This window comes from Melozone crissalis, unplaced genomic scaffold (assembly GCF_028551555.1).
Source record: "Melozone crissalis strain CALT ecotype California unplaced genomic scaffold, PUWL_Pcris_2 ptg000029l_1, whole genome shotgun sequence".
Taxonomy (NCBI): Eukaryota; Metazoa; Chordata; class Aves; order Passeriformes; family Passerellidae; genus Melozone; species Melozone crissalis.
This window is the reverse complement of record NW_026535807.1, coordinates 21,726,197-21,751,711: the sequence shown is the minus strand read 5'-3', so window position 1 is coordinate 21,751,711 and position 25,515 is coordinate 21,726,197. Positions and strand designations below refer to the sequence as shown.

Genomic DNA, 25,515 nt, shown 5'->3' with positions numbered 1-25,515 from the left:
CCCTCAGCTGAGCTCAGCTCCTGTGTGACTCTCTCAGGCCCCTGAAATGGTTAATCTGCAATATTCTGCTCTCAGCACTGCTCATCCTCACCTCTGCTGAGCAAATTGTGATGTGCAGTGTGTTCTGCTCACTGCTTATCCAGATAATTCAATTAGTTTTCCTCTCCTCCTCTGTTTGCAGACCTCTCCTCCCTGTCCTTTTCTCAAATTGAAAATTGCTCATTTGCTTTCAAGCTTCATTTCAGTCCAGTCTATCCTGTTCTCCCAGACTCTGGCCTACTGACTGAATTTCACTGCTTTTTATCTTCCTGGCGCTTTTAAAACAGCAGAAAATTAATTCTCTCTACCTCTGTACCATTACCTTTCCAACTATGCAGCTGTGAGATCCAGCTGGATCTGAAGAAATGTATCTGCAACTCCATCTGATGCAATTCTTCACTTGTGGCTCTCTCCTGGCTGCCCTGTTCTCCCAGGAAATATGAGCTGACTGTTTTTCTCATGTCTCCAGGAGGACACTGCTCTGTTCTCCCTTCCAACAGCATCTCCCTGACACCTCACTGTCTTTCATCCTTCCTTCATCCCTTTTCATTCTAATTATGTTTAGCTGTTCTCATTTAACCTTGAATTCTGCACTTTCCCCTTCACTTGCATACTTTAGCATCTCCTTTCTTTAAGATGAATCAAATGTATTGAAAAGCCCTTGATTCCTCTCTTGTGGTGCCACAGCCTGCTCCATCCCAGAGCCCAGTGCTGCTCCAACCTCTGAGGTGCTCACCCACAGCCCTGTTTGGGAATGTGGGACTGCATGGCTGAACAGCCAGCCTGTGCACCACACATGTGCAATGAGGGGGCACCAGGTGTGGGTGTCTCTGGGCCTGCATTGAAGGCACTGGAGACAGTAATTTGTGTTCAAACTCAAGTGTTTATTATTTCTTATCAGTAAAACAGTCTCATTACTGTGAGTTCAGCAGCTTTTCATTAGAAGGCACAAAATGACCAACAAGCTCTTGTTACAAGGTCTTTAAAGACTAAACTATCCAATTAAGGACTGACACCTGGATTATTTTCCCTTTAACCCAATAACTGATCCCAAAGAGCTGCAATGGGGATTTTTCTGCCCAATTACAAAATGCCACCCAAACCCATGGAGAAGGAGGAAGAAGAAGCATGGAGAAGAAACCCAGGACAGCTCCCTGTGCCCTCCATCTTGCTCCCATCAACAACACTAAAAATCCCAAAACCTCAATTTCTCACCAAGTGATACACCTACACTGCTCCCTATAATCTATTCCACACTTTTGTGGGTTCCAGTCTATCTTGCAGTCTAGGAAACTTTCTCCATGAATGAGGGTCAAAGTCAGAGCTTCCCTGGGGGTCAGGGCACCCCAGAGCAGACACAGAAATATTCCCATTGTCCTGGGTTTGCACATGGGAGTGTCTGCACAGCAACCTCTCCAAAACCAGGAATCAGCCCAGGCAAGTGCTTCACATTAAGGCATTTTTAACAAATTGGTTAATGCTGTTTACATCCTTTAAAACGACATGTTGAATGCAAGATTGTTTTGCCCTTCATCTGGACATAAATTTTATCTCTGCACAGGTAGATAGGGAAATGTTCCCAGCTTTGCAAGGAGATAAAGATTATCAATAAGAGCCCTGATATCTGCAATACAAACCACTTTCATAGGGTTCACAGAATTGCCCCAAAGCTCTCCTATTAGCAAACTGTTTGGACAAAGTTGGCTGGAAAACAAAACCCAGTTCAGTACTTTTCCCTTTTTTTTTTTTTTTTTAACCAGCAGTGCTATTTTAAGATGAATTTTATGGTTCCGGTTTAGGCACTGGCCAAAACGGAAGGGAAAAAAATGACAATATTTCATAAAGTTTACGTGCTTTGCTCGTGACTCTCTCACACCATGATATCACCACGGCCTCGTGCATTTCTATTGACATTTGACATCAGCCTTGTAAAAGTGCATCTCAAATCTTTGAATAGATGTAAAAGGGAAGTTTTGTTTTGGAAAGAGACAGGGTTTGAGTTCTGTCATTTTAATTATAGTTATATAGAGATATTAATCTAGTCACAGTTTCAAAATGTCTCCTTCTGATTGTCAGATTTGTAAATATGCTTCAGCCCAAGGTCAGACTTCGTCACCACACAAAGTGGACCCGTGTCTTTGTGTGCCCTCCTCCCCATCATTCCACTTTCTCCACCCTTTCTCTCCTTCCTGCCATGAACATGAGTTTGCTTCCCCTCCTCTCCACATGATTTCCTCATGCTATTTGTTACCCCTTCCACACCGGGCTCTGGGACTCCTCCCTGCCATGGCCAGGGAATGGACACCACCCTTGTTGTGCAGGCCGGTCCCCACCCAGCCACACGTGCTGGGCACATCACCCGGGCAGCCTGGGCAGCCAGGGGAGCCCAGGGGGCTGCAGTGCCCAGTGCTCAGCATTCCTGCAGTGCCCACCTCTGCAGTGCCCAGTGCTCCTGCAGCGCCCAGTGTTCCTGCAGCGCCCAGTGCCCAGCTCTGCAGTGCCCAGTGCTCTTGCAGTGCCCAGTGCCCAGTGTTCCTGCAGTGCCCAGTGCCCAGTGTTCCTGCAGTGCCCACCTCTGCAGTGCCCAGTGCTCAGTGTCCCTGCAATGCCCAGTGTTCCTGCAGTGCCTAGCATTCCTGCAGTGCCCAGTGCCCAGTGTTCCTGCAGTGCCCAGCGTTCCTGCAGTGCCCAGTGCCCAGCTCTGCAGTGTCCAGTGTCCTTGCAGAGCCCAGTGCCCAGTGCCCAGTGTCCCTGCAGTGCCCAGCATTCCTGCAGTGCCCAGCGTTCTTGCAGTGCCCAGCTCTGCAGTGCCCAGTGCCCAGTGTTCCTGCAGTGCCCAGTGTTCCTGCAGGGCCCAGTGCTCCTGCAGTGCCCAGCTCTGCAGTGCCCAGTGCCCAGGACAGCTCTGCCTCCTCCTCCCGCTGTCCCCGTGCTGGAGCAGCTGCCAGGCTCAGCTTTTCTCAGCTTTTCCCGTGGCCAGTCCCTGGTTCCCAGCAGGTTTTGCCCCCAAAAGGCTCCTGCAGGAGTTCAGGGCTGGGCACAGCAGCAGGGATGCCCATCCACAGCCAGCTCTGCAGCCCAGCTCTGCAGTGCCCAGTGCCCAATGCTCCTGCAGTGCCCAGCTCTGCAGTGCCCAGTGCTCCTGCAGGAGTTCAGGGCTGGGCACAGCTGGCACAGCAGCAGAGATGCCCATCCACAGCCAGCTCTGCAGCCCAGCTCCCTTCCCTCCACACCTGCTCCTGCTGCTCCACCTCCCTGCAGCCCTGGGGAGACCCTGGTGGCTTTGGAACCTCCTTCTAACAGCATCCACAGCTCTCTGGCTCTCACACTGCCTGCAAGGCTGTGCCATGTTTTCTGGATCAGACCCACGGTGTTCAGGACCTTTCTTTGGCAATGGACAGTCTGCTTTGACAGTTCATCTTTTCACCCTTGTGTCCATCAATAAACATGTAAAGGAAATGTCATGTCTTAAAAAAAAAAAAAAAAAAAAAAAAAAAAAAAAAAAAGCAAAAATAGTGTTTGTCTAAGTGCATGTTGTGAAAATGAAGGAATATTGTTTTTGTGCAAATTCCAGATATTCCCCAGTGTGTTTGAAACAAGTAGCACATTATGGGGTGGAATCAGGAAAGTCTCCCAAAGCAGCTGTGCAGGAAATGAATAATTAAAAAAGGTCTGGACGAGCCTCGTCCCTGTGAACAAATAGCTGTGTTTATGCCTGTCAGGGAATACAGGGTGAACAAAAAGAAAGAAATGAGCCCCAGTGGATCTGGCAGTCACTGAGTGACGTGCAGTGGGCACCTGGTGACACTTGCACGTTGCTTGAGGGAGCAGACAGCGAAGACCAAATGAGTGGCAAAGAGTTTATTTGTCCAGCTCTGCTACTGATGTTGAGCATTCCTGTAGGAGAGAGAATTTTCTTCCCAAGCATTAATGATTAGCTCCTTGCCTGGTGTGTGCAGCAAGGCAGGGTCCAAACTCCAGCGGTACCAGGGGAGGGGGACACAGCCTGCAGGGTGGCAGGGCTGATCCCAATCCCAATCCCAATCCCAATCCCAGCCTGGGATCCAGCCCCAGCCCAGGGTGAGCCTGGAGGTGCCCCAGGAGCCAGGGAAAGCAGGGGTGCAGCCACAGCTGCCCAGAGGCAGCACAGGGACAGACAGAGGGACTGGCAGAGCAGCACAGCAACAACCTCCACGTTCTCCTGTGGGTTTGGCCACTGGCTTTAGAATGGATGCTCATGGCTTCATGCAGACGTCCTCAGCTCTCAGACAGAACCATGGGATCCTTTCTCCTTTCTCAGAAACCAGGCTGGATGGAGCTCAGCAGCTCAGGCGTGGAGCAGCTTCACAGGCCATTACTGTGGTTTGGATGTAAAGTATCCCTTTGTTGGTACTTGGATTAAAAAGTCTGAGCAGACTTGAACCCAGGGAAACTCTGGACTCACAGACCATGTTTGCAGGAGCTTCTGAGGCCATGTCCAGCTCCAAAGCCACAAGATGTGTTGGAGGCTGTGGCAGAGGAGAGCCTGCCTGCTGCTGGACAGCCCTGCACCACAAACCAGCTGCAGCTCCCACACCACTGAAGAGCCACTAAAACCCTAAATGCTCCAATCAGAGCAGCTCTTTCTTCATCCCAAATCTTCTACTGGCTTCTGATCATCCATCGCCCTCCCCATCCCACCCCACAGCCCCCTGAGCCCATCAGTTGCTAATTGGAGCTGCAAGTAATGAGTGTCAGGCACCTGTGCTGCCTGAGCTCCTGCTGCTCTGGGGTGCAGTGACTGTGGGGGTGTCCCTGTGCCCGGCTCGGGGGCTCCCCTGGCTGGCATGGGGGCACAGCTGCCCTCTCAGGGGCTGCCACCCTGTCCTGGGCCCTCTGACCGCTGGCCTGGGCCCAGCAGCGTTTGTGTCACCAGAGCAGGGGATGGGAGGGGATGGATCGCAGCGGGCACCGGGCACTGCCACAGGGTGCCAGGGCTGGGCAGGAGCTGGGCTCACCCTGCAGCTGAGCACTCACCCGGCTGCTGATGGCAGCAGGATCAGCAGTGGGCCCAGCAGAGCCCAGGAAATTACCTGCCTCTGTGAATGTTATTTATTTATTTATTTATTTATTGTATTTTTTGTTCCATGCGCTTTTAGGAGGCAGGAGATTCTTAATACAGGGAGAGTTGGTATATTAACCTCACATTTCTGCTACTGAAAGGACTCTCTGGTCTGGCTTCTGCAGGAGATGTTTTGACAACAAAACAGTGCAGCTATGATTAGCCTGATAAAAGCGAGCCAGAGTTGGAGTATTGATGGTATGTGCATCTAGGATCTAGTTACAAAATGGGCTTTTAACCACATTTTCCCTTGCGAATTCCTGTTATCAAAGGCCATCTTAAAAGAAAAAAAAAAAAAAGAGAAAAAGAAAAAGACAGGCAACCTTTCTTTTTCATTTTAGATGGAGATGTATTTCTTTATGCTTATGAAAAACGAGCCATTAATAACCCTGCCCAGAAGCACACACAGAGCAGTGTGTGCTGTGCAGGTCTCCTCACCCAGAGCAGCCCCGGGAGCTCCTGGACCCAGCTGTGGCTTCATGAGGGAGCTCAGCACTCCCAAAGGATTGCATCCACACCAATGGACTTTCCAAGCTTTTCTTTCTTTTTTTTTTTTTTTTGGGATCTAATTTATTTTGAGAATACATTTTCAGAGCTGATTAGCTGCTGTACTAAATCACTGCACTGTCTAACCCCAAAAAGCTGCCCTGACAAACAATTAACAATAGAAACACCATTGTGGCAACAAGTGATGGATGGCTCCAGGGTGCAGCTTGGGCCCAGGCTTTGTTCAGAAGAACGTTGCTGCTGCTAAATAAAGACACGGGCAGTAAAAGGTGAGAGCAGAGAGATTGTATCTGGAATAAAACTATTTGCCCTGCTTGGGTGTGTTTCTCAGAGCACTGAGCATCTCGGGAGAGCCCCATGGCTCTGGGCATGGTCACAAACTGCCAGGGCACCAGGGAGTCATGGACTGGTTTGGTGGGAAGGGACCTTAATGATCACTGTGTTCCCCCCCTGGCACGGCAGGGACACCTCCCACTGTCCCAGGTGCTCCCAGCCCTGTCCCACCAGCCTTGGGCACCGCCAGGGATCCAGGGGCTGCTCTGGGCACCTGTGCCAGGGCCTGCCCACCCTCACAGGGAGGAATTTCCTCCAAAATCCCATCTAACGCTGGGCTGCCCTTCTTCAGCTTAAACCCCTGCCCTGTCACCCCCCAGGCCTTGAGGAAAGGCCCCTCCAGCCTCCCCCTTTGGAGGAGCAGCCGAGCCAAACCTCCTCCTGCCACCAGCTCTGGGATTTCTCTTAAATCCTTTCAAGGGCATGGGTTTGAGTTAATTTCTCTTGCCACAGGCAATTTCCTGATTCCTACTGCTCTGTCATTAGTCTCTAATTGTGATTCTAAGTTTTGTGTTAATTTACCAACTTGCCTGTAACTTATTGCTCTAAAGAGAAGTAGAATTAGTTATCACAATGCCTCATATTGATTTTATTATGCAGATATGAGAATCCATTTATTAGAAGTAATAAATATGAAGACACAGTGTAAAAAAGGGAGCTGGATATGCAGACCCTGTAATGGTAATTAAGGATTAGTTACTGCAGACCACTCAAAAGACATTGTGGTTGAAAGGATGATTTAAGGTCCACAGCATTTTAAAAAATTATGAAAAAGCTTGAGAAACTTTGCCAAACAAGCCAAACTACCTCCTGTAATCTGCACAGGAATGTTATTTTATGTATGCTTCAAATGCATCTAGGTCACAACTTTTTTAGGAATGAACAGAGTAAAAGAAAGTAATTGATTAGTCCAGTAAGTTATTTTCTCAGGAAAGTTTGCCATCTCCACTTTTCCTGAGCCCCAAGAAAACAGTTTGCTCATCCTTGACCTGTCCCATAGCAGTGTGCTGTGTTAAACACTGAGGTTGAATTATACTGATCATCACCAGCTTCCACATTAGAAATGAAGAAAAAAAAAATCAGAAAAATGAAGCATAAAAAGCTGTGGATGTGTTTGCTGGAGGAGCCTGTGGTGTGTGGGCAGGGCAGCTCTGAGATTCCCAAAGCTCTGGCTGTTGGTCACTGTCCCTGTGGGCAGGGCAGCTCTCCCGGATTCCCAAAGCTCTGGCTGTGGCTCACTGTGAGATTCCCAAAGCTCTGGCTGTGGCTCCCCTGTCCCTGTCGCCCCCTGCTCGTGGCACCGGGGCGAGCGCCGCTCTATCGGTACCCACAGCTGGGTGATGTTCCCTGCTGCTGACGAGGGGAGGGGGCACGGCCTTTCTGCTGCCTTCCAATGGCACTTCGCTCTGCTGGGGGGTTTCCCCACCCAAAGAGGACCTGCTCCAAGCCTTGAATTGGTTCTCATCAATACCTGCTGCCCCCTACTCACCCCTGTAGACTCTGGCCCATCCCCTGTCCCTGGTGCTGGGCGTGCTGCAGGGCTGGGAGCCTTTATTACATTGGAGGCTGCAAAAGCCTCGGAGCAGCTGCTCCCACCGGCCCAAATGCCCTGGAGGTGCTGAGGGCTGCCCGCTGCTGTCCGCTTTGCCCTCTCCCCCTTTTCCCCTCTCCCCTCTCCCCTTTTTCCCCTCTCCCCTCTCCTCTGCCCGCGCCTGCAGTTCCGGCCGTGCCCGCCAGGTGCCGCTCTGACAATGGGGTTGCGGCGGGCGCTGCCCGCGGGGCTCGGGGCTCCCTCGCACCCGAACCGAACCGAACCGAACCGAACCCCGAACCCCCGGAATCCTGCGCCCCACACCCTGCACCCCCCTAACCCTGCACTCCCCGAACCCCGCACCCCTGCACTTCCACCCCGCACTCCCTCATTTCGCTCCGTGCCCCGTCCCGGGCCGCCCGCAGGCTCCGGTGGGAAGCGCGGCCCGGCTGCACGGAGAGGCTGCGGGCGCCAAGGTGCTGGGAATCATCCGCCGCACCGGGGAGCGCGGAGCGATGGAGAGCTGGACTGGGACACTCCTTCTGTGCCGCGGGCAGCCGGTTGGGCAGGGACGGACCGGCCCGAGCCCCAGCACCGGCTGCGCCCCGCTCGGACCCCGCTGCGGTGGCTCGGGAGAGCGGGGGGTCCGTGCGGCCGCTGCCCCGGAGAGGGGCTCCAGCCCGGCTCTAGCCCGGCTCCTCCGAGGGACGCCGAGGAATCCTGTCATCGTGTTTCTGTCATCAGAAAAACATTATCAGCAGAACAATTCCCGCACCACACCCCTGTTATCATTTAGGTAACCTCCCTGTTTGAAATATTTTAAGTGGATAATAAAATAGTCACCATATCCGTGTAAATTCCCGCAACGAGGAGTCGGGATCCTCTTCCCGGCCGGGCCGGCGCCCCCGCCCGCGGCAGGCGGGCGGCTCCGCGGAGCTCCCGGGCGGCCGCAGCCCCCGGGCCGCCCCCAGCGTGGGCTCGGAGCGCGGGCACGGACGTGCGCCCATGGCCACGGGGACCGAGCCGTGCCCTGTCACTGAAGGATCGGCACAAAGCCGGCGGGGAGGTCACTGCGGGCACACGGGGCTCCCTCCCGGCCCCCCCGGTGCGGGCGGGGCGGCGCTCCGGGGATGCTGCGGCCGCCCGGGGCTCACCTCGCCGCGGGACCGGGAGGCTGCGGGACAGCCCGCGACGCGCGGGAGGCAGACCGGGGGGAGGAGCGTCGGGACAAACGCATAAAACCGGCCCCAGGTGCTCGGCGGCCCCGGCGAGCGGGCGGCGAGCGCGGAGTCAAAGCTGCGGCCCCGCAGCCGGCGCGGAGCAGCGCGGGGTGCGGGCCCCCGATGCCGCCCGGCGGGCCGGGGCCAGCCCCGGGGGCGTCCCCCGGTGACACCCCCCGGAGCCCCCGCCGCGTTCCCCCGGGCCGTGCCCGCGGCAGGAGGATCGCGCTGAGCCTGCCCGCAGGCAGGTGATCCGTCTGCCGCTCCTGTTCCCCTCCTGCCCACCTCCCCGCCTCGCTTCCCCCCCGGCTGGACAACTCCCTCCTTGGAGAACACGCCCAAGTAGCTGAAAAAGAGAGAAAGAGAGGAAAAAAAAAAAAGAGGGGGGGTGTTGTGTGAAGAAGAGAGAGAGCCAATTCACACCGAAGGTGGGCACGCGGCTCGCAGCACCCGCAGCCCGTCCGGCCCCGCGCTCCCGGACAGCGCCCGCAGCGGGGCCATGCCCAGAGCCGCCGGCCGGGGCTCGGCGCGGAGCCGCGGGCGCTGCGGGGCGCGGCGGGGGCTGCCCCGCTCGGCCGGGCGGCCGTGAGCGCCAGCGACGGAGCGGCCCCGGCCCCGGGCGCGCCGGGCATCGTTTCGCGTGTTGGTCTGAGCCACGGCAAGCAAGGAATATGAACAGGAAAACAAGGCGCTGGATCTTCCACATCTTCCTGAGCCTGGGGATTGTGTATATCAAGATTGGGTAAGTAACTTTTTTTTTTCTTTCCTTTATAACAATCGCGCTCTCTTTCGCGCTCAGCCCAACCTGCCCAGACCTGTTACTATTTAACTCGAGAAGTCTCAAAAAAAAAAAAAAAAAAAGTGATGATGGTGGAGATCACGATTATTTCTCTAAGGACAGGTAAAGCGCGCCTCGGAGCGACCCTCCCGGGGGGCGATGTGCGGGGCTGCGAGGAGCTGGGTCCGTGCCGGGAAGGGACGCCGGGGCGATTCCCGGGCAGCCGGCCCTGCCCCAGCCCGGTGCGGGGCGCTCCCCGGCCGGTACCTGCCCGCGCTCCCGCAGGGACATCCCTCGGCCGCTCCGCCCGGGGGACAACGCCGCCGGCCCGGGAGGGGCGCAGGGAGGGCGGCGGCGCTCCGGGCCCGCAGCATCCCCGGCCAGGTGCGCTGCGTGCGGGAGGAGGCGGCCCCGGGGCAGGCAGCGTGGGTTGTCCCCCTCCCTTCCTTCCCTCCCTGTCTCCTTCTCTCCCTCTCTCCTCCACCTGCTCGGCAGGTTTGGGAAAACCCTGCCAGCCCCCTGCCAGTGCGCGGCCCGGGCACACAGTGCCGCTGCCCGCGCTTTAATTCTGGCAGGAGGAAGTTTGCTCCTGGTTTGGCAGGAGCCGCGCTCTGCCCATCTCTGCCCCGGCTCGGAGAGAGGGACGGGGAGAGGGCAGCGCGGGCAAAGGCGGGCGCTCCCCGGGGCACGGGGAGGCAGCGGTGCCGCTCTGCCCCCGGACCCGCCTGCCCTCAGCCTCCGCCGCCGTCTTGTCTTGCAGGGGCTTCTCCTCTGTGGTGGCCCTGGGAGCCAGCATCATCTGCAACAAGATCCCGGGGCTCGCCCCCCGGCAGCGGGCGATCTGCCAGAGCAGGCCCGACGCGATCATTGTCATCGGGGAAGGGTCCCAGATGGGCATCAACGAGTGCCAGTTCCAGTTCCGCAACGGGCGCTGGAACTGCTCGGCCCTGGGCGAGCGGACGGTCTTCGGCAAGGAGCTCAAAGTGGGTACGTGCTCTGGGCTCTGCCCCGCCCGCCCGAGGGCACGGGATGGCGGCACGGGCACCGGGGTGGCACGGGCACCATGGGCACTGTGGGCACTGCCGGCACGGCGGGCACTGTGCGCACCTGGGCGCTGTGCTGGCACTGCCGACCGGCTCCGTCCCGGCACGGCACCTGCCTGTGCTTCACTCCGGTGTGTGCCAGCTCCCACCTGGGCACTATTTCACAGCCCTGCTCTCAGAAATCCTCTCCAAAGAGCTTCCCGTATTGTGCACAGGACCCGATTCATGTTCTTAGGGATGGGAGAAAAGAGGACTGGCTCTTGCTGAAGGCAGCAGTGAGAGCCAGGGTGCTGAGCAGAGCTGGAACTGCACCTGTGGGGTTACTGGGCTGATGTGGGATCCAGGCACAGCCATCAGTCTCGCTGTGAGAGATCCCCAGCACACAGAATCCTTGCACAGCAGCTGTGCCCCTGTGCCACGAGGAAGAGTGGGTGTGTTCTGCTTTGGGATGTCAGGGCATTCAGAAATGCTGCTCCAATCAACTGACAGAAGATCCCACTTCCATTTTCCATGTTTTCAGTTATTGCAGCAGTAAAAAATATATGCAAATTCTGAACTAAGGCAGTATTGATAATAACTAATGTAAATACCTGAAGAAATGGAGCTGAGATTAAAACTCTCATGCCCCCATTCTGCAAAACACTGTAGTGAAACTTACCCAACATTTCTTTGATTCCACTTAAAATGCGAAGACCAAGGAATGTGTTTTCCAAATACAGGCTAGTCTTTTTTAGAGACAGCACTGAAAGCTCACAGCACTGCATTCCACATCCAGAAGGATCTGTGGTTTCCAGTCTCTTCCCCGTGTAAAATGAAGTTGCAAAAACCCAGAAACCCCATCAAGCAATACTTAGCATGGTAGGAACTGTGGGTGTTTCATGAGGAGAGCAGGCAGCCCAGAGAAAGGGACCAGGGCAGCCCTGGATGGGCTGGCCCCAGGCACTGCTCAGGCCCAGGGCAGGATCTGTGCCAGGCCCTCACTGCTGGCACTGCCATGGAACACAGAGGCTCTGGAGCCCCTGAGAGCACTGGGTGTGTGTTTTACCACAGCAGGGCACACTGACAGGTGTTCTAGGTAAGGAAAGAGCAGGAAGAGAAGAATTCGTCTCAGTTTGGAAACCCTGCCTTTGAAAACCTTTGATAATCAGAGTGGCTCAGGTAGACAAGGGAAAAAGCTCCCTGCACAACGCTGGGGAAATCTGAAAATGGAGCATTTATCCAGGTTAGCTCATGTTTCTGTTCCTTGAGCTGAGCCCTTCCTGTCAGCGATGCAGGCGAGTGTTTGCCACTTCTGTCAGTGAAGAGTCCATTTGGATGGCTGGCAGGTTTGGGTTCTTTTAGTCCAAAAGTAACATTTCCTTAAACAGAAAATGTGAGAAGGAGTTTTCTTCTCCCAGAAATTAGAAAATTGCGGAGTTGTTGTGGTCTGTTGTGTAAACATGCTCTCAGTTCCTTCCCTCCCTCCGAAAATTGAATTATTTAGCTAGCGGGTTATATTTAGGTCCTTTTAAAGAAAGTCAATATCAAAGGAAGTAGACTTTGATCTGGCTTTGAGGTGATAACTCTTAATATGTTCTATCTATCCATTATGAGACTAAGATGGATAGGGCAAATTCTTCCTGGTTTCAGAACACAGTCAAGAGTTGAATGGCATCCAAATTACAAAACTCCATAAAAATCATTTAAAGAATAACAAACCCCTAAAATTTAAACAGGTTACACATGTTATTTTTAAAGTAGACTTTGGTAAAAATCACAGGGGGTTGAAATCCAAAGGTGATTTTTTTCTTTTGCACAGACATTCCTGTGGTCTCAACGATAAAACTACTTAGGCTCTCAAACACCACAAGATATTTATAACTGTTCCTGTTCAGGTGGTCTCCTTGTTCTCCTGCTTCTTCCCTTCAGCAGGTATAGAAACTCTGAACATCTGACACAGCTCATCTTTCTATGGCTATGGGGAAAAGGCATCTCTTGCTCTTTCCCAAGGATCTCTGCCAGGATGTGTTCCAGGTTAAATAATATTTTCCTTGGTTAAAAAGGGTGCAACCCATGTGCCATAAAGCCATAAGTCAAATTTGGTGCCCACAAACAGGAGATCAGGTTCTGAGTGCCTTACCCTGAATTCTATGAATGTTGTGCAAATATACTGCAATTATTTAAATTCTCTTATTGCCACTCAGGGCGATTCCCCTCCTGGCCCTGCTGTTGTGTAGCTAAGGGTCATGGCACACTCTTCTGTGTTTCTCGTTTCCAATCTTTAAAATGGCAACAGGAATATTAACCTTATTGAAACACTTGGAATTCTCTAGAAGGAAAGCATCAAACAATATTTCCCTGTTCTAACCTGTAGCATGTGAGTATTTTTAAAAATTCACATACAACCCATCATCCAGTGAAGTGATAGTTTATTTGTGGAGTTTATTTGTAGAGGTACAGTGAGCAACCCTGTGAATTCATCCTAGAGCATTTTTGTGCTCACTGGCTTGAGTTTCCCACTGGTGGCAATGAGCTCCCAGCAGTGCCCAGCGCTGACTTTCCATTTCCTGGGTATTTTATCTGCTTTGCCCTTCCAAAGAGAGATGTTCCGTGTCCCCTCCTGACACCCTGTGGATGTGACCCCGTGCCAGCTGGGGACAGCAGTGCCAGGACACGCAGAGAAGTCACAGAGTGCCACCAGACTGCTCTGCTTCAGTCCCGGAGGGAGCAATGGAGCCCAGACCAACGCAGGGATGATTTTTCTAGACCATTCCACAGACATCTTATTAATAATGTAGAGTGGCAGAGAGAATTTCTAAAATAACCATGGAGATGACGCAACGCTGCAATTATGGACACACTTAAAACCAAATATATTTGCCACAGTGGTCAGCAGTTCTGTTCCTGAGGACGGCCACAATCAAAACCAACGTTTTTAAAGCAAGAGAGGCCCAAACTCTCCTGCCTGTCTGTCTTCAGGTGAAACGTGGTTCAAGCCCGAGGATCTGAGATGGCTTTGATGGAGTCTGAAAATCAGATTTGGGCTCTGCTGGATCATGGGAAGAGTGAGAGCTGTGCCCAAGGCTTTCTTTCCATCAGGTGCCTCAGGGGCCCGATCTGCAGGGTGCAACCTCGTGAGCAGGTGGCCAGCAGTGACTCTGCTGGTGTCCCAAAGGACTGCCTTGGGCACAACCACATTTCATGGGATCTGGAGGACACCATCACTTTGGCATCAGAGGGGGAAAACCCCCATCTCCTTTTGCCACAAGTGAGCAGCACTGGCACTGTTAAACAAGAAAGTGAAGTGGGACAAAGCAGAGGGACATGGCCAAGTGGAGACCCCTCAGGACAGAACTGAGAGAAGAGAGGCACAAGAGCCCTGCAAAGGCTGCAGGGACCCAGCAGGGGGAGGATGGAGGGAGCCCTGAGGTGTGAGTGGTGGTCTGCAAGGAGCATTTCAGCAAAACCTTTCAGCCAGGTCGTCATCCTGGCCTTACTAAAATGCATCAATTCCTTGCTCTCTTCTACCCTGGAAAATGCTTCAGTGCAATCCCATTGATACTGCACCCACCTGACATTACTCTTGGGAATAAGGAAAGCTGAAATCAGAAGAAGTGTCCCCACAGACAGGCTGGTCCCAAAGCTGATGAGCAGAGCAGGGCAGGTCTGCACGCTGTGCTGATGCCTTGGGCTCAGGGATCACCCCGGGCTGCCCTGAGGCACACACTAAACCAGGAGAGCCTGCTGCCTTTCCTCTGTGCACTGCAATGCTCTGCACTGAATTAGCACTCATTCATTTACCAGGTACTAAAATCAACTTTTCTTCTATGGCTTCAAACACCATAAGGAAAGAGGGACATTCCCAATCCTGCCTATTGAGGCAAATGGCAACTGTCCTACAAGGCAAAGCCTTCCCTAACCTGTTCAGAGCTGGCAGCTCTCCTGCTGGTATGGAAGAGAGAAGATGATCTAGGAACATTTTCCTCTCCAGCTGGGTAGATTTAACACAAAATTTAACAGGAAAGTTATGAGTAAATCTTCATATTGTCACTGTGTTATAGACAAACACTTGTGAAAACATCCCAGTACAGGTGTGCTGAAGAATAGATTTAATCTTCAGTCATTTCAGGGAGCATTTTGACTTTAAACACTGCTGTAGTCTCTCGAGCCAGGTTTTAAAGTCTGATAGTTTGAATTCCAGAATAACAGACCAAGTGAGCAACCACTGGTGGAATCCCAGAATCCCAGAACCTCCTGGGCTGGAAGGGACCCTGAGGGATCATGGAGTCCCTGCACAGACACCCCAACAATCCCACCCTGTGCACCACTGAGAGTAGTGTCCAAACACTCCTGGAGCTCTGGCAGGAAAATCCTTCTTGTTTTTGTTTTGCATGGAAGATCATCTGCCCAGCTCTGTGGGAAACAAAGCTCTGAGTGCTGCTGCACTATGTGGTTTGGTCAATATTTAGAGGAAAGTTTGAGAAGTACTCTGTTTTGTCAACCACTGCTGTTAGGAAGCCCCCAGGATGCACAGAAAAAAAATGTAATTAACTGGAGTCTTTCTATCTAGTCAGGTGAGGTCAGAGTTTGAATTTCTGTGCTAGGTTTCCAGCCCCTACAACCAGTTTTTACTGTCAGTGTCTTGCATGAGAACAGTTATTTGCAGGCAAAACAGAAGCCGGGCTGAAATATGGCCTGATCATCCAAAGCTGCTTTGTGCCAAAAAGTCAATCTTTCTCAGCAAGGACTGTCACTGCAAGATAAAACATTGCCCCAAGGTCACTGCAGTTGGAATTCCCATCACAAGGTTTTCATACCTGCCTTCAGAATTGTCTTGTGAGTACTTGTTCCAGAGGAACAGAGAGATTGCATCTGGCTGGGGAGGTGGGAGATCTGTGGCAGGGCAGGGTTCCCCAGGAGCGCGGGGGTCTGGGGGCTCAGAGCCCCCTCAAAAGGGGAGACTTATCTGAACTCCAGAATAGTGGCTCTGAGCTTTGCAGTGCACATGTATTGGGTAGTAACTTTATGAATTTACAGGGGGTATTTTCAGAAATAATCACTCTAGCTGGAGTGTTTCCTCTTCAAGAGTTTAATGTGTTGATGAAAGGAACTTTAGCTCATGAAAGTGGGCAGGGCCTAAACCCCCAGAGTCTTGAATGCCTCTTAAAGCCTCTTTGTACTTTATTTACCTGTACTAATCTTTGTAAAGCCACAGTGCTGTTTTATAGGGAACCATCCTTTTAATTCCAACTGAATACAATATTTTAAGGCACCAACCCCCAAAACTTTGTAGAGAAGGGGAAGAAAAAATTAGGAAGAGAATACTTCTTTTTTTTTAAGCTACCATTCTTATTAATCACTTGTGCTAGATTAAAGAAAAATGAAAATAAGAAATCCTGGCAGACCATTTGTATCTACCAGAGAAGGAGGAGGCAAAGCCCAAAGCAGGCAGGGGATGGGTTCTGCTCTGCGTTTTTCCAGGCTGTGAATTATGGCCCCTATAGAGAGATGAGGAGTAATGTTTGCTGTGGCACATAATTGGCAAGGTATGCTGTGTTTTCCATCTTTATATTTTCCCAATCATATTTCAGCTCATGTCACTGCAGATAACTCCCTCTCTGACCCTTTGGCTTTAAATAGCAGAAAATACAACCCATGTTTTCCAGTGAGATAAACAGAAATTTGTCTCTCTTTTATTTCACAGCTTAGTCAATTTATGAGGGGGACTGATAGGGCAGGACAGGCTGTTTGGAAGCACCCTTAGATCCCAAACTGCTGAGCACCTACTGACTTCCTGCAAGTAAATCCACCCTGTATTTTGCAAGCTCAGGCTTTGTTTCCCAAACAACATCAAGGTATTGCACTCCTTTTAAAAAATAAGTTCCCATTTCTAATCTGCGTGAATGAAGTTTTTACAAAGTTTTCAAATGTAAAGATTAAACTTAAACCCAAGTGCCGTTAGGTAAATTAAAAGCAGAATGCAGAGCAGTCAGTGCAGCTGGCAGACAGGCTGCTCAGCCCAAACCCAGCCCAGCAAACACTCACATCCAAACTCAGAGGCACGCGGTGAGTGTTTGCAGAATTAGGGCTCTGAGGTGTGCATGGGCTGTGTGTAACTGTGCTCAGTGTGAGGAGAGAAGCTGCCCTGCCAATCCCTGTGTCTGCACCCACCTGGGACCCTCTCAGTGCTTCCCCTTGAGAGAGTGGCACCCCAGGGTGGTGCCTGACTGTGCAGAGCTCAGACACAGGCACAGAGAGCATGGGAAGGTGCCCTGCCCAGAGCAGGGGCTGCAGACAGGACCCCAGTGCTTTGGGAGAGGGTCTGCATCAGCAGGTGGAGCTGCAGAAATTTTGGGAGCCATCAGTGCCAAGCTCTCTGCCGTCAGAGCAAATGGAGCTGCAGTGTGCTGCACACCTCACTGCAGTCCAGAAAAACACAGGAAAAGCCAGAGGATGTTTCTGTCCAACACCTGGAGAGAAGCCCCTGAGGTCCCACAGCCCTGAGGCAGTGGCTGGGGCTGGGGAGAGCCCCAGGTGAGGCTGAGGGAGCAGAGCCATGGCTGGAACCTGTCAGGTCATCGGCCCTGTGAACGGCCAGAGCAAGCTCTGACTGCTGCCAGATCCTTCTCTGGAGGCTCCAGTGCTTGGAGTTGAGCTCTGGAGTGTTTACCATGGTTTGTCTGAGATAAGGAGAAGAATGTGTGATTTGGGAGCTGAAAGGAGGGCTTGCAATTCTTGTACACATCCAGGGCAGGTTGGACGGGGCTTGGAGCACCCTGGAGTGCTGGAAACGCCCTGCCCGTGGCAGGGGTGGAATGAGAGGAGCTTTAGGGTCTCTTCCGACCCAAATCCTTTGGGATTCCATGGTTCTGTGACAGGTGACTCTCCACCTTTGCCCAACATCTGTAGGAGCAGCTGCCTGGCCATACCTTGGTACAGCCACGTTTCCCCCTTAGATCCTCCAGGAATTTCAACCCTGCTGAAATCCAAAGGACAGGAGTAGAAATTCTGCCTAAAAGTGGTAGGAGCACCCCCGTGCTCAGGTTACCCTGTCTGGCCACAAACCCCTGGGATCTCAAGCACTGTCACAGAAGACACTCAGGCTGCTCTGAGCTTCCCTCCCATGCTGGCATTTCTGTGAGCCAGGCCAGGGTAATGAGACTTGAAAAGTCAATCATTTATGGGAAAACAGGAACAGTTGGATGCAGACGTGACAAACACACATCACTTTATCACCACTGCACGAGTGCCAAGGCACTTCCTACTTGGGCCAGTCCTTCTAGGTACTTGCTTTGTTTACCATGTAATCTCCAAAATTTGAGTTTTCAAAAGCTGCTAAGATTTTCTCCCAAATAAGACAAACTTATAAAATAATTTATGTAATGTAATTTATGATCAAGCTTGACACTGGTTTCTGACTCTGCTTGTACTAATTTTGTATTTTCTACATTGTATTTTTCTCCCCTCTAAAAAGCAAAAGAGGTGCTCAGCCTCTACAAGGCTGAGTGCATCACATTCAAGTGATCTCCCAGTGGTTTTTGTTCTTGAACTTGAAAATAACTTGTGCTGAACAAAAGTGATCTGATCAAAATCAAAGGGAGAAAAGAACCACATGTAAATTCAACTCAGAAATATTTCTTTACAGGGTCCCATTTGCTGCTTTGTGGAGCAGAAATCTGATGTGATGCAGTGCTGCCCTCTGAGAGATAAAGTGGGACTTCTTATTGTACACAGTTTACCAGTGCCTTTTTCGTGGTGTTGTGCTTAAAATAGTGAGGGTGTTGATGAGTGTAAACTGGAGGAGGAGCTCAACTCCAAATACACCTAAAGCCTGGCATTTCTCTTCCACATTCAGATTTTTATAAAAAGCCAAGAGTTCTAGAAAGCTTCATCTCCAATTTCCATGGTCAAAACCAAATAATTTTATGGGTTTTTTTAAGTAAGGAGAAACAAGGAATCCTTTGAGAAAGTCAGATAATTGACTGTTCCTTAATTTTTATTAAGTTCCTTAATAAATGCAGCACGTTGCAGCATTAGGGAATACTGCCTTTGCAAATAGAGGGCACGAAGTTGTCTATTAACAGATTGTGATAATGTCATCTTGTTTTCCATTTTACTTCCTCGATATAAGGAAGTGAACATTTATCATTGAAAGAGACAAGCAGAGAAATCCAGATCATATTACACAAAAGGGATGCAGCCAAGGCTGAAGTATTGTAAGGTTTCTTTCCCAAATGATTAATTTTTTTTTTGTGAAATGCAAGGAGCAGCAGAAATGGGCTTGTTTCATGGGCAACAGACTCTTGCCAGCAGCTGAGGTCTGCCAGGACTCAGCTGAGGAGCACTTGGAGAAGGGAAGCAGATCTTCCCATCTGCACTCCCCTAATTAAGAGCCTGATTCTGATCCTATTGAACAAGGGTGCATTTTGTCATTGGAGAAATAAGAGTAGGACAAGTTCTTGGTTTGGGAGATCCAAAAAATTGTAAAGGCTGTTTGACATACATGGGCAACCTCTGCAAACCTCCTCAGGCTGTGAAGGGCCCTCTCTCAGCTGAACTGGCCCCCAAAGCCTCACAGATACCTTAGGGTCCATGTGTGGGAAATACACACACCAGCATGCAACCCAACTTCAAAAAGAGAAATTAAATCTTAGATTTAAAGTGAGAACCCCCCCTCAGGAAACAGAAGCCTGTCATTATGGCCTTGTTGCACAAAGTAATATTGACCCAACCTCTGTCTCACAGCCTCTGGTGAGGCTGTTACTTCACCTGCTCTGGTCACGGTGCCTACAACAGGTCAGGATTTTTTCTTCATTTTATGAGAAATTTTGAAATTAAACCAAGACTTATTTCATTGAGTCAGCATAGATGTCAGTGCTGAAAATGTTTGACACCTACCATGTGAAAAAATCATCCCAGTTGAGTTAAAATGTTTTCAGAACACAAGTCAAACAGAAGCGGTCATCCTGTAAAAATACAGTTTAGTGTAGAATTAAATTTTTAAATAAAATCCTATTTCTGAGCTGAATTTTTAAAAGGTTGAATATGGGTGCTTTCAAAATTTAACCCCCAAGCCCACTTATTTTGTTTTCCTTTCTTTCTTTATTTTTGAGCTCCAACATTTTCCACCCCATCCTTTTGGTTTAAGTTTAGTTTGCCTACTTCTAATAGCATCTGGAAATACAGAGATGAAGCTGGCTTGATGCCTTGGAGTGGCCCCCTAGAACAGAGGCTAGGCAAGGTAAAGAGAATAAAGTGGGTATTTATTGAAGGTCTTTAACAGGGACACTTTGGGCAGCCAAAGGCCTCCCAGAGGCTGCACTGAGAATGGACAGTGGTCACGAGTTTTTCAGACAATTATAAGTTTGGTCCTTTTATATATCAGGGGTTAATTCTTCAATTACAGCTGCAGATATTGAAGTCATTTACCCCCAGTTTCCTCCTCCCCATTCACTTCTGTTTATACTTTTCGGGCTCTGAGGCTGTAGGACGTCCTTGAGTTTCAGGCTGAGAGGGATTTTTTGTCTGACCAAAACGTGGAGACAGTAGCTAACACTCTGTATGGCATTTAGAATTATACATCGATCAGTACAGGATTTGAAACAAAGCTAAACTCCAAAGGCGTCAGCCTGAACAACACTTGATCTCCCCGTGCCTCATGGAGAGCCATGGCTTTAGGGATGAGCACGCAGCAGGTCAGTCCCAGGGGGCAGAGCCCTGTTCATGGAGCTGTGTGCCCACAGCACTGCCACTAATGGAGCAGGTTTCCAGTGCTGCGTGCCCACAGCCGTTCATGGAGCAGGTTTCCAGCATTTCCAGTGTGCTGTGTGCCCACAGCCATTCATGGAGGTTTCCAGCATGTCCAGGGGGCTGTGTGCCCACAGCCGTTCATGGAGCGGGATTCCAGCATGTCCAAGGTGCTGTGTGCCCACAGCACTGCCATTCATGGAGCAGGTTTCCAGTGCTGTGTGCCCATAGCCATTCATGGAGCAGGCAGTGCGGTGGGGCCCTGCCAACAGGCCCTGCCAACAGGCCCTGCCATTCATAGAGCAGGTTTCCAGCATTTCCAGGGTGCCGTGTGCCCACAGCTGTTCATGGAGGTTTCCAGCATTTCCAGGGTGCTGTGGCCTCCACAGGCCCTGCCGTTCATGGAGCAGGTTTCCATTATGTCCAGGGTGCTGTGTGCCCACAGGCCCTGCTGTTCTTGGAGCAGGCACTGCCTTGTGCCCACAGCACTGCCCTTCATGGAGCAGGTTTCCAGTGCTGTGTGCCCACAGCCGTTCATGGAGCAGGTTTCCAGTGCTGTGTGCCCACAGGCCCTGCCATTCATGGAGCAGTTTCCAGCATGTCCAGGGTGCTGTGTGCCTGTAGGCCTTGCCGTTCATGGAGTTTTCCAGCATGTCCAGGGGGCTGTGTGCCCACAGCCGTTCAAGGAGCAGGATTCCAGCATGTCCAAGGTGCTGTGTGCCCACAGCACTGCCATTCATGGAGCAGGTTTCCAGTGCTGTGTGCCCATAGCCGTTCATGGAGCAGGCGGTGCCGTGTGCCCACAGCTGTTCATGGAACAGATTTCCAGCATTTCCAGGGCGCTGTGTGCCCACAGCACTGCAGTTCATGGAGCAGGTTTCCAGCATTTCCAGGGTGCTGTGTGCCCACAGCTGTTCATGGAGGTTTCCAGCATTTCCAGGGTGCTGTGTGCCCACAGGCCCTGCCATTCATAGAGCAGGTTTCCAGCATTTCCAGGGTGCTGTGTGCCCACAGCACTGCTCTTCATGGAGCAGGTTTCCAGTGCTGTGTGCCCGCAGGCCCTGCCCTTCCCTGCCGTTCCCCACAGTGCCTCTGCCCCTGCCCGCCGCTCACGGCCGTTCTGCCTTGCAGGGAGCAGGGAGGCCGCCTTCACCTACGCCATCATCGCGGCCGGCGTGGCGCACGCCATCACGGCGGCCTGCACGCAGGGCAACCTCAGCGACTGCGGCTGCGACAAGGAGAAGCAGGGCCAGTATCACAAGGAGGAGGGCTGGAAATGGGGCGGCTGCTCCGCCGACATCCGCTACGGCATCGGCTTCGCCAAGGTCTTCGTGGACGCCCGGGAGATCAAGCAGAACGCCAGGACGCTCATGAACCTGCACAACAACGAGGCCGGGCGCAAGGTGAGTGCCCGCTGTCCCCATGCCCACCCCGGGGCTGGGCTGGGTGCCCTGCGCGGCGCTGCCATCGTTCACAGCACACGAGCAGGCACCTCGGCAGGTTGTTGGACCGTCTGCTCGTCAAGCATTTGTCTAAATGTTACTCTTTGCAGCGGTAAGAAAGGGAAAAAAAAAATCAAACAAGTGTTTTATCTGGGGAGTCAAACGGTACTTCTGGTAACAAGCTGCCTGCTGCTGTGGGGGTGAGAAGGAGTCTTGTCAGGTTCAGACATGAATGTCTCACTCAGCTAAAAAGGGATCATTTTCAACACTGCTGTTCAAACGTTGCTCTTTGTGTGAGAGCCGCCCCTGCGAGGAGGGAAAGGCTGAGCCCTTGTCACTGGGTGTGCCACTGTGGCTCGGGTTTGGGCTCAGCACAGCAGCATTGCCACCCACCCCATCCTTTGGGACTGAGAGCTGCTGCTGCCGAGGCAGCGCTGGGGAAGGCAGGACCCCAGCAGCTCCCACAGCCAGGATTCCTGGGGATCCCAGGCACTGAGCTCCAGGATTTGCTGCCTTGGCCCTGTGTCCCATCTCCAGTGGCAGCTGGGCCGGGCACAGGAGCCTGCTCTGAGCCATGCTCCCTGCGGGCCAGGCATTCCCAGGCTGTCCCGGTGGGGCTGTGGCTCCATTCCAGCAGCTGGGATAGCCAGGGCAGCCTGTGTGCTCCCCACAGCCCAGCAGGGCTCTCCCTGCATGAGTTCTGCTGATCCCATCTCTCAGGGATGCCAATCCTTGCTTCCTCAGCTCTCCTTTACCTCCTCCTATGCAATTCCTGATTCCAGCATCATGTGAGTGTGACTTAGAGGCAAACAGGAGAAGGAAGTTGGGAGCAGCAGTTAATTTGTGGATGCTATTTTTGTTGTGGTAATTACCTGTAGGCTCTGAGACATCTCCAGTTATGCTGGAGCCAGGCAGATTGTATTGAAGAAAAGCCATTTCCACCTGAAACAAAAGCCTAACCCTTCTTTAATTTAATGCTGCTGTAGGAGTTTTATAGGTGAGATTCTGGGTTTTACTCTGTGCAGTATCCCAAATGCCTGTGTCTGGCTCTGTGGTGTCAAAACTTGTGCTTCAACCCCCACAAAATGAATCCTGAATTCTGAGAATAGCTCAAGAATTGAACGTTAATATTTGCAAAACGAATGGTTCTGAGATCTTTATAACAGCTTCTGGTAGCATGAAGGCACATCATGAAAAGCTTGGTGAAGCACCAACACCCACAGTCTGCTCTGCTGTACAGGCACAGACCCAGTGAAACAAAAAATAGCAGAGGAGTTTTGTGGCACAGCTACTTCCTTGAAAGGTCTGCCTGTGTTTGATGGGTGCTGGCAGTAAAAGATTCCCAGGAAATGACACAGCAGCCTACACCAGACTGCAAACATGGCTGGAACTGCCTGCTGGCCAGAAATTTTTCCCCAAAGCAAAGTTTAAAATGCAGAGAAACAGAAAAGATGCATTTTTTTACCTCGGTTATCCCCCAGTATGGGCTGAGGGCAGAGCAGGGCCATTGGTGCTGGAGGTGGCTGTGGGAAGGTGGGCTCCAGGAGCCTCCCCAGCCTCCCTGCCAGGCTCCTCGTGTTTCTCACCTTTCTGTGCACAATTTGCTGTCCTGGAAGCTTGTGCCTGGAAGGTTCAGCTCTCCTCATTGTAATCTGGGAGAGCAGTGGTTTGTGCTATCTCTGGCCATCTGCCATTTCTCCAGCAGGCTCAGGAACTGCTCTGATCTAGAGATAGCTCTGCACTTCTTCCTGCATCCTCACAGAGCAAAATTACCCATCTTTGTTCGAACACATCTCTGCTTGAAATCTGCAGGGGAGAGAAAGAGTAACAGGACTGAGGGGAGGCTTGTTGCTCCACTGTCCCATAGAGAATGAACAAATGATGTTTTTGCTAGAGAGATTTCTTTCAGGCTTTGCTCCTGTGTGAAAGATCACAGTATTTAAAGACAATTGGCAGGGGAGGCCTTTACAGGTATTTGGCATGCCAGGACTCTCACAACCTGACTCTTCCACAACAAAGACAGCCTTGTTGTGAGGTGGAACTCCATTTTGGAGCAGTATGGATCTTATCAGCCTCCAAACAATCTATTCATGGTGGCTTTCCTCTGGGCTACAAATTCTTGTCTTGTTTCACTTGCCCATGGCTAGGTTTTGATGATATTTATGCACTTGGGAGACAGACTGGCACCTACCAGGCTTCCAAAAATAAATCAATTCTTATTGATTTCTTACCAGCACCTGTAGGCATTGCTATGCTGTTCAAAAGCCTCTCTGCTTCTTTGGCTCGCAATGTGAAACTGTGCTGTGCCCACTCACCTGGTGCTCACCTGTGACAGACTCCTTCTTCAAGGTGACACCTGCTGCAGGTGGTTCAGGATGCACTCTAGAAATCACAGATCCATCAATATTGAGTTGTCTTCTTGAGAACCACTGATTAAATCATCCATTCCATCTCGGTGGGTGAGAATGTTCTGCTGGGCTCACTGGGAGCACTGGGCACAGAAGGGACTGCAGGGTGGGAACCCACAGAGAACCACAGGAAAAGCCTGATCCAGGATTTGGGGAGACCTCAGGTCAAGGCTTTGCAGCCTCTCACAGTCCTGTTTTACCCAGCCAATGTCTCAGTGCTCCCTGGGTGCCAGCAGCAGCCTCTGAACATCCTGAGCACAGCTCTGTCAGAGCAGGGTACAGCTATCCAGGGAATGGGCACAGCCCCAGGGCTGCCAGAGCTCCAGGAGCCTTGGGACAAGGCTCTCAGGGATGCCCAGGGTGGGATTGTTGGATGTCTGTGCAGGGCCAGGCTTGGCTGGGTGATCCCTGAGGGTCCCTTCCAGCCCAGGATACTCTGTAATTCCACAATCTGTCAGCTCTTGCTGGAAATGAGACAACCGAGGGTGTCAGATGTGGAGGATTTCAGAGGTCAGAGGTGGAGAACATCCCTGTTCCTCTGCTGAGCAGCTCGGGTCGTGCCGTGCTGGAAACCCCCGGGGCACGCCCAGGATGCAGCAGGAGCAGCCCTGCAGGAGAGGGGCACAGGAGCCATTCCCAGCTGCTCCCACCACAAATGCAGCCAGGGGCAGCTTTCCCCACGCTGAGGGACAGGCTCTGACTCTGTCTGTGTGTCTGGGGGACAATCCAGCAGGCCTCACTGGTGTAGCACAAGTTCCTCGGGCTGCTGGAAGGACAGGGGCAGAGTTCTGAGCTGGGGTCACCAACACCCCCCCAGACTGGCCCTGAGCAGCCCCAGAGCCTCACCTCATTTGTCAAACCTGCTGGAGAGCAGCGATTCCTGACCTTCAGAAGCAGAGTTTAGGGTGCCTTTCCTCTTTGAATTAGTGTTTCCTGAAGTGCTGATTCACTGCAGGAAGGAGCAAGCAGTACAGTGAGAACAGGAGGAGAATTCATAACAGCTGGGTCAGAAAAAGGAGATAAAGCTTCAATTAATTTAAAGGCATAATCCTTATTTGCCCTGCAAACTTCCATGTGAGGGGGTATAATTGCAAGACTGAATTGTCTGTTAGCAAATTTGTCTTCTCAAATATGAAGTTGATTAAATTATTGTAAGTAACACAATAATGTATGTCTGAAAGATATTTATACTCCAGGAAACAGAAATGTTATTCTCCAAGTTATCCTGCTAAAAAATAACGAAGTAGATACTGAAAGGCTCTACACATTGTGGCTGTGAGCATTTCATTCTGACAGCATGGCAAGGTACATGACCAGACTGCTCTCTCCTCTCTTTTTCCCTGTGACATTGAAATTCCACAAATGGCATCTTGCATCAGCGTTACAT

General features: G+C 51.6%; 1 protein-coding gene across 1 annotated transcript in view; it reads left to right on the top strand.

Moving 5' to 3' along the window:
* The first annotated feature begins 9,307 nt into the window (after nucleotides 1–9,307).
* WNT7A (Wnt family member 7A) overlaps nucleotides 9,308–25,515 on the top strand; it is a 32,354-nt gene continuing 16,146 nt past the window's right edge. The window contains exons 1-3 of the mRNA XM_054281035.1: nucleotides 9,308–9,473; nucleotides 10,270–10,496; nucleotides 21,410–21,681. Coding sequence (XP_054137010.1) covers nucleotides 9,403–9,473; nucleotides 10,270–10,496; nucleotides 21,410–21,681 — 570 coding nt within the window. The 5' untranslated portion in view covers nucleotides 9,308–9,402. The remainder of the gene's footprint in view (nucleotides 9,474–10,269; nucleotides 10,497–21,409; nucleotides 21,682–25,515) is intronic.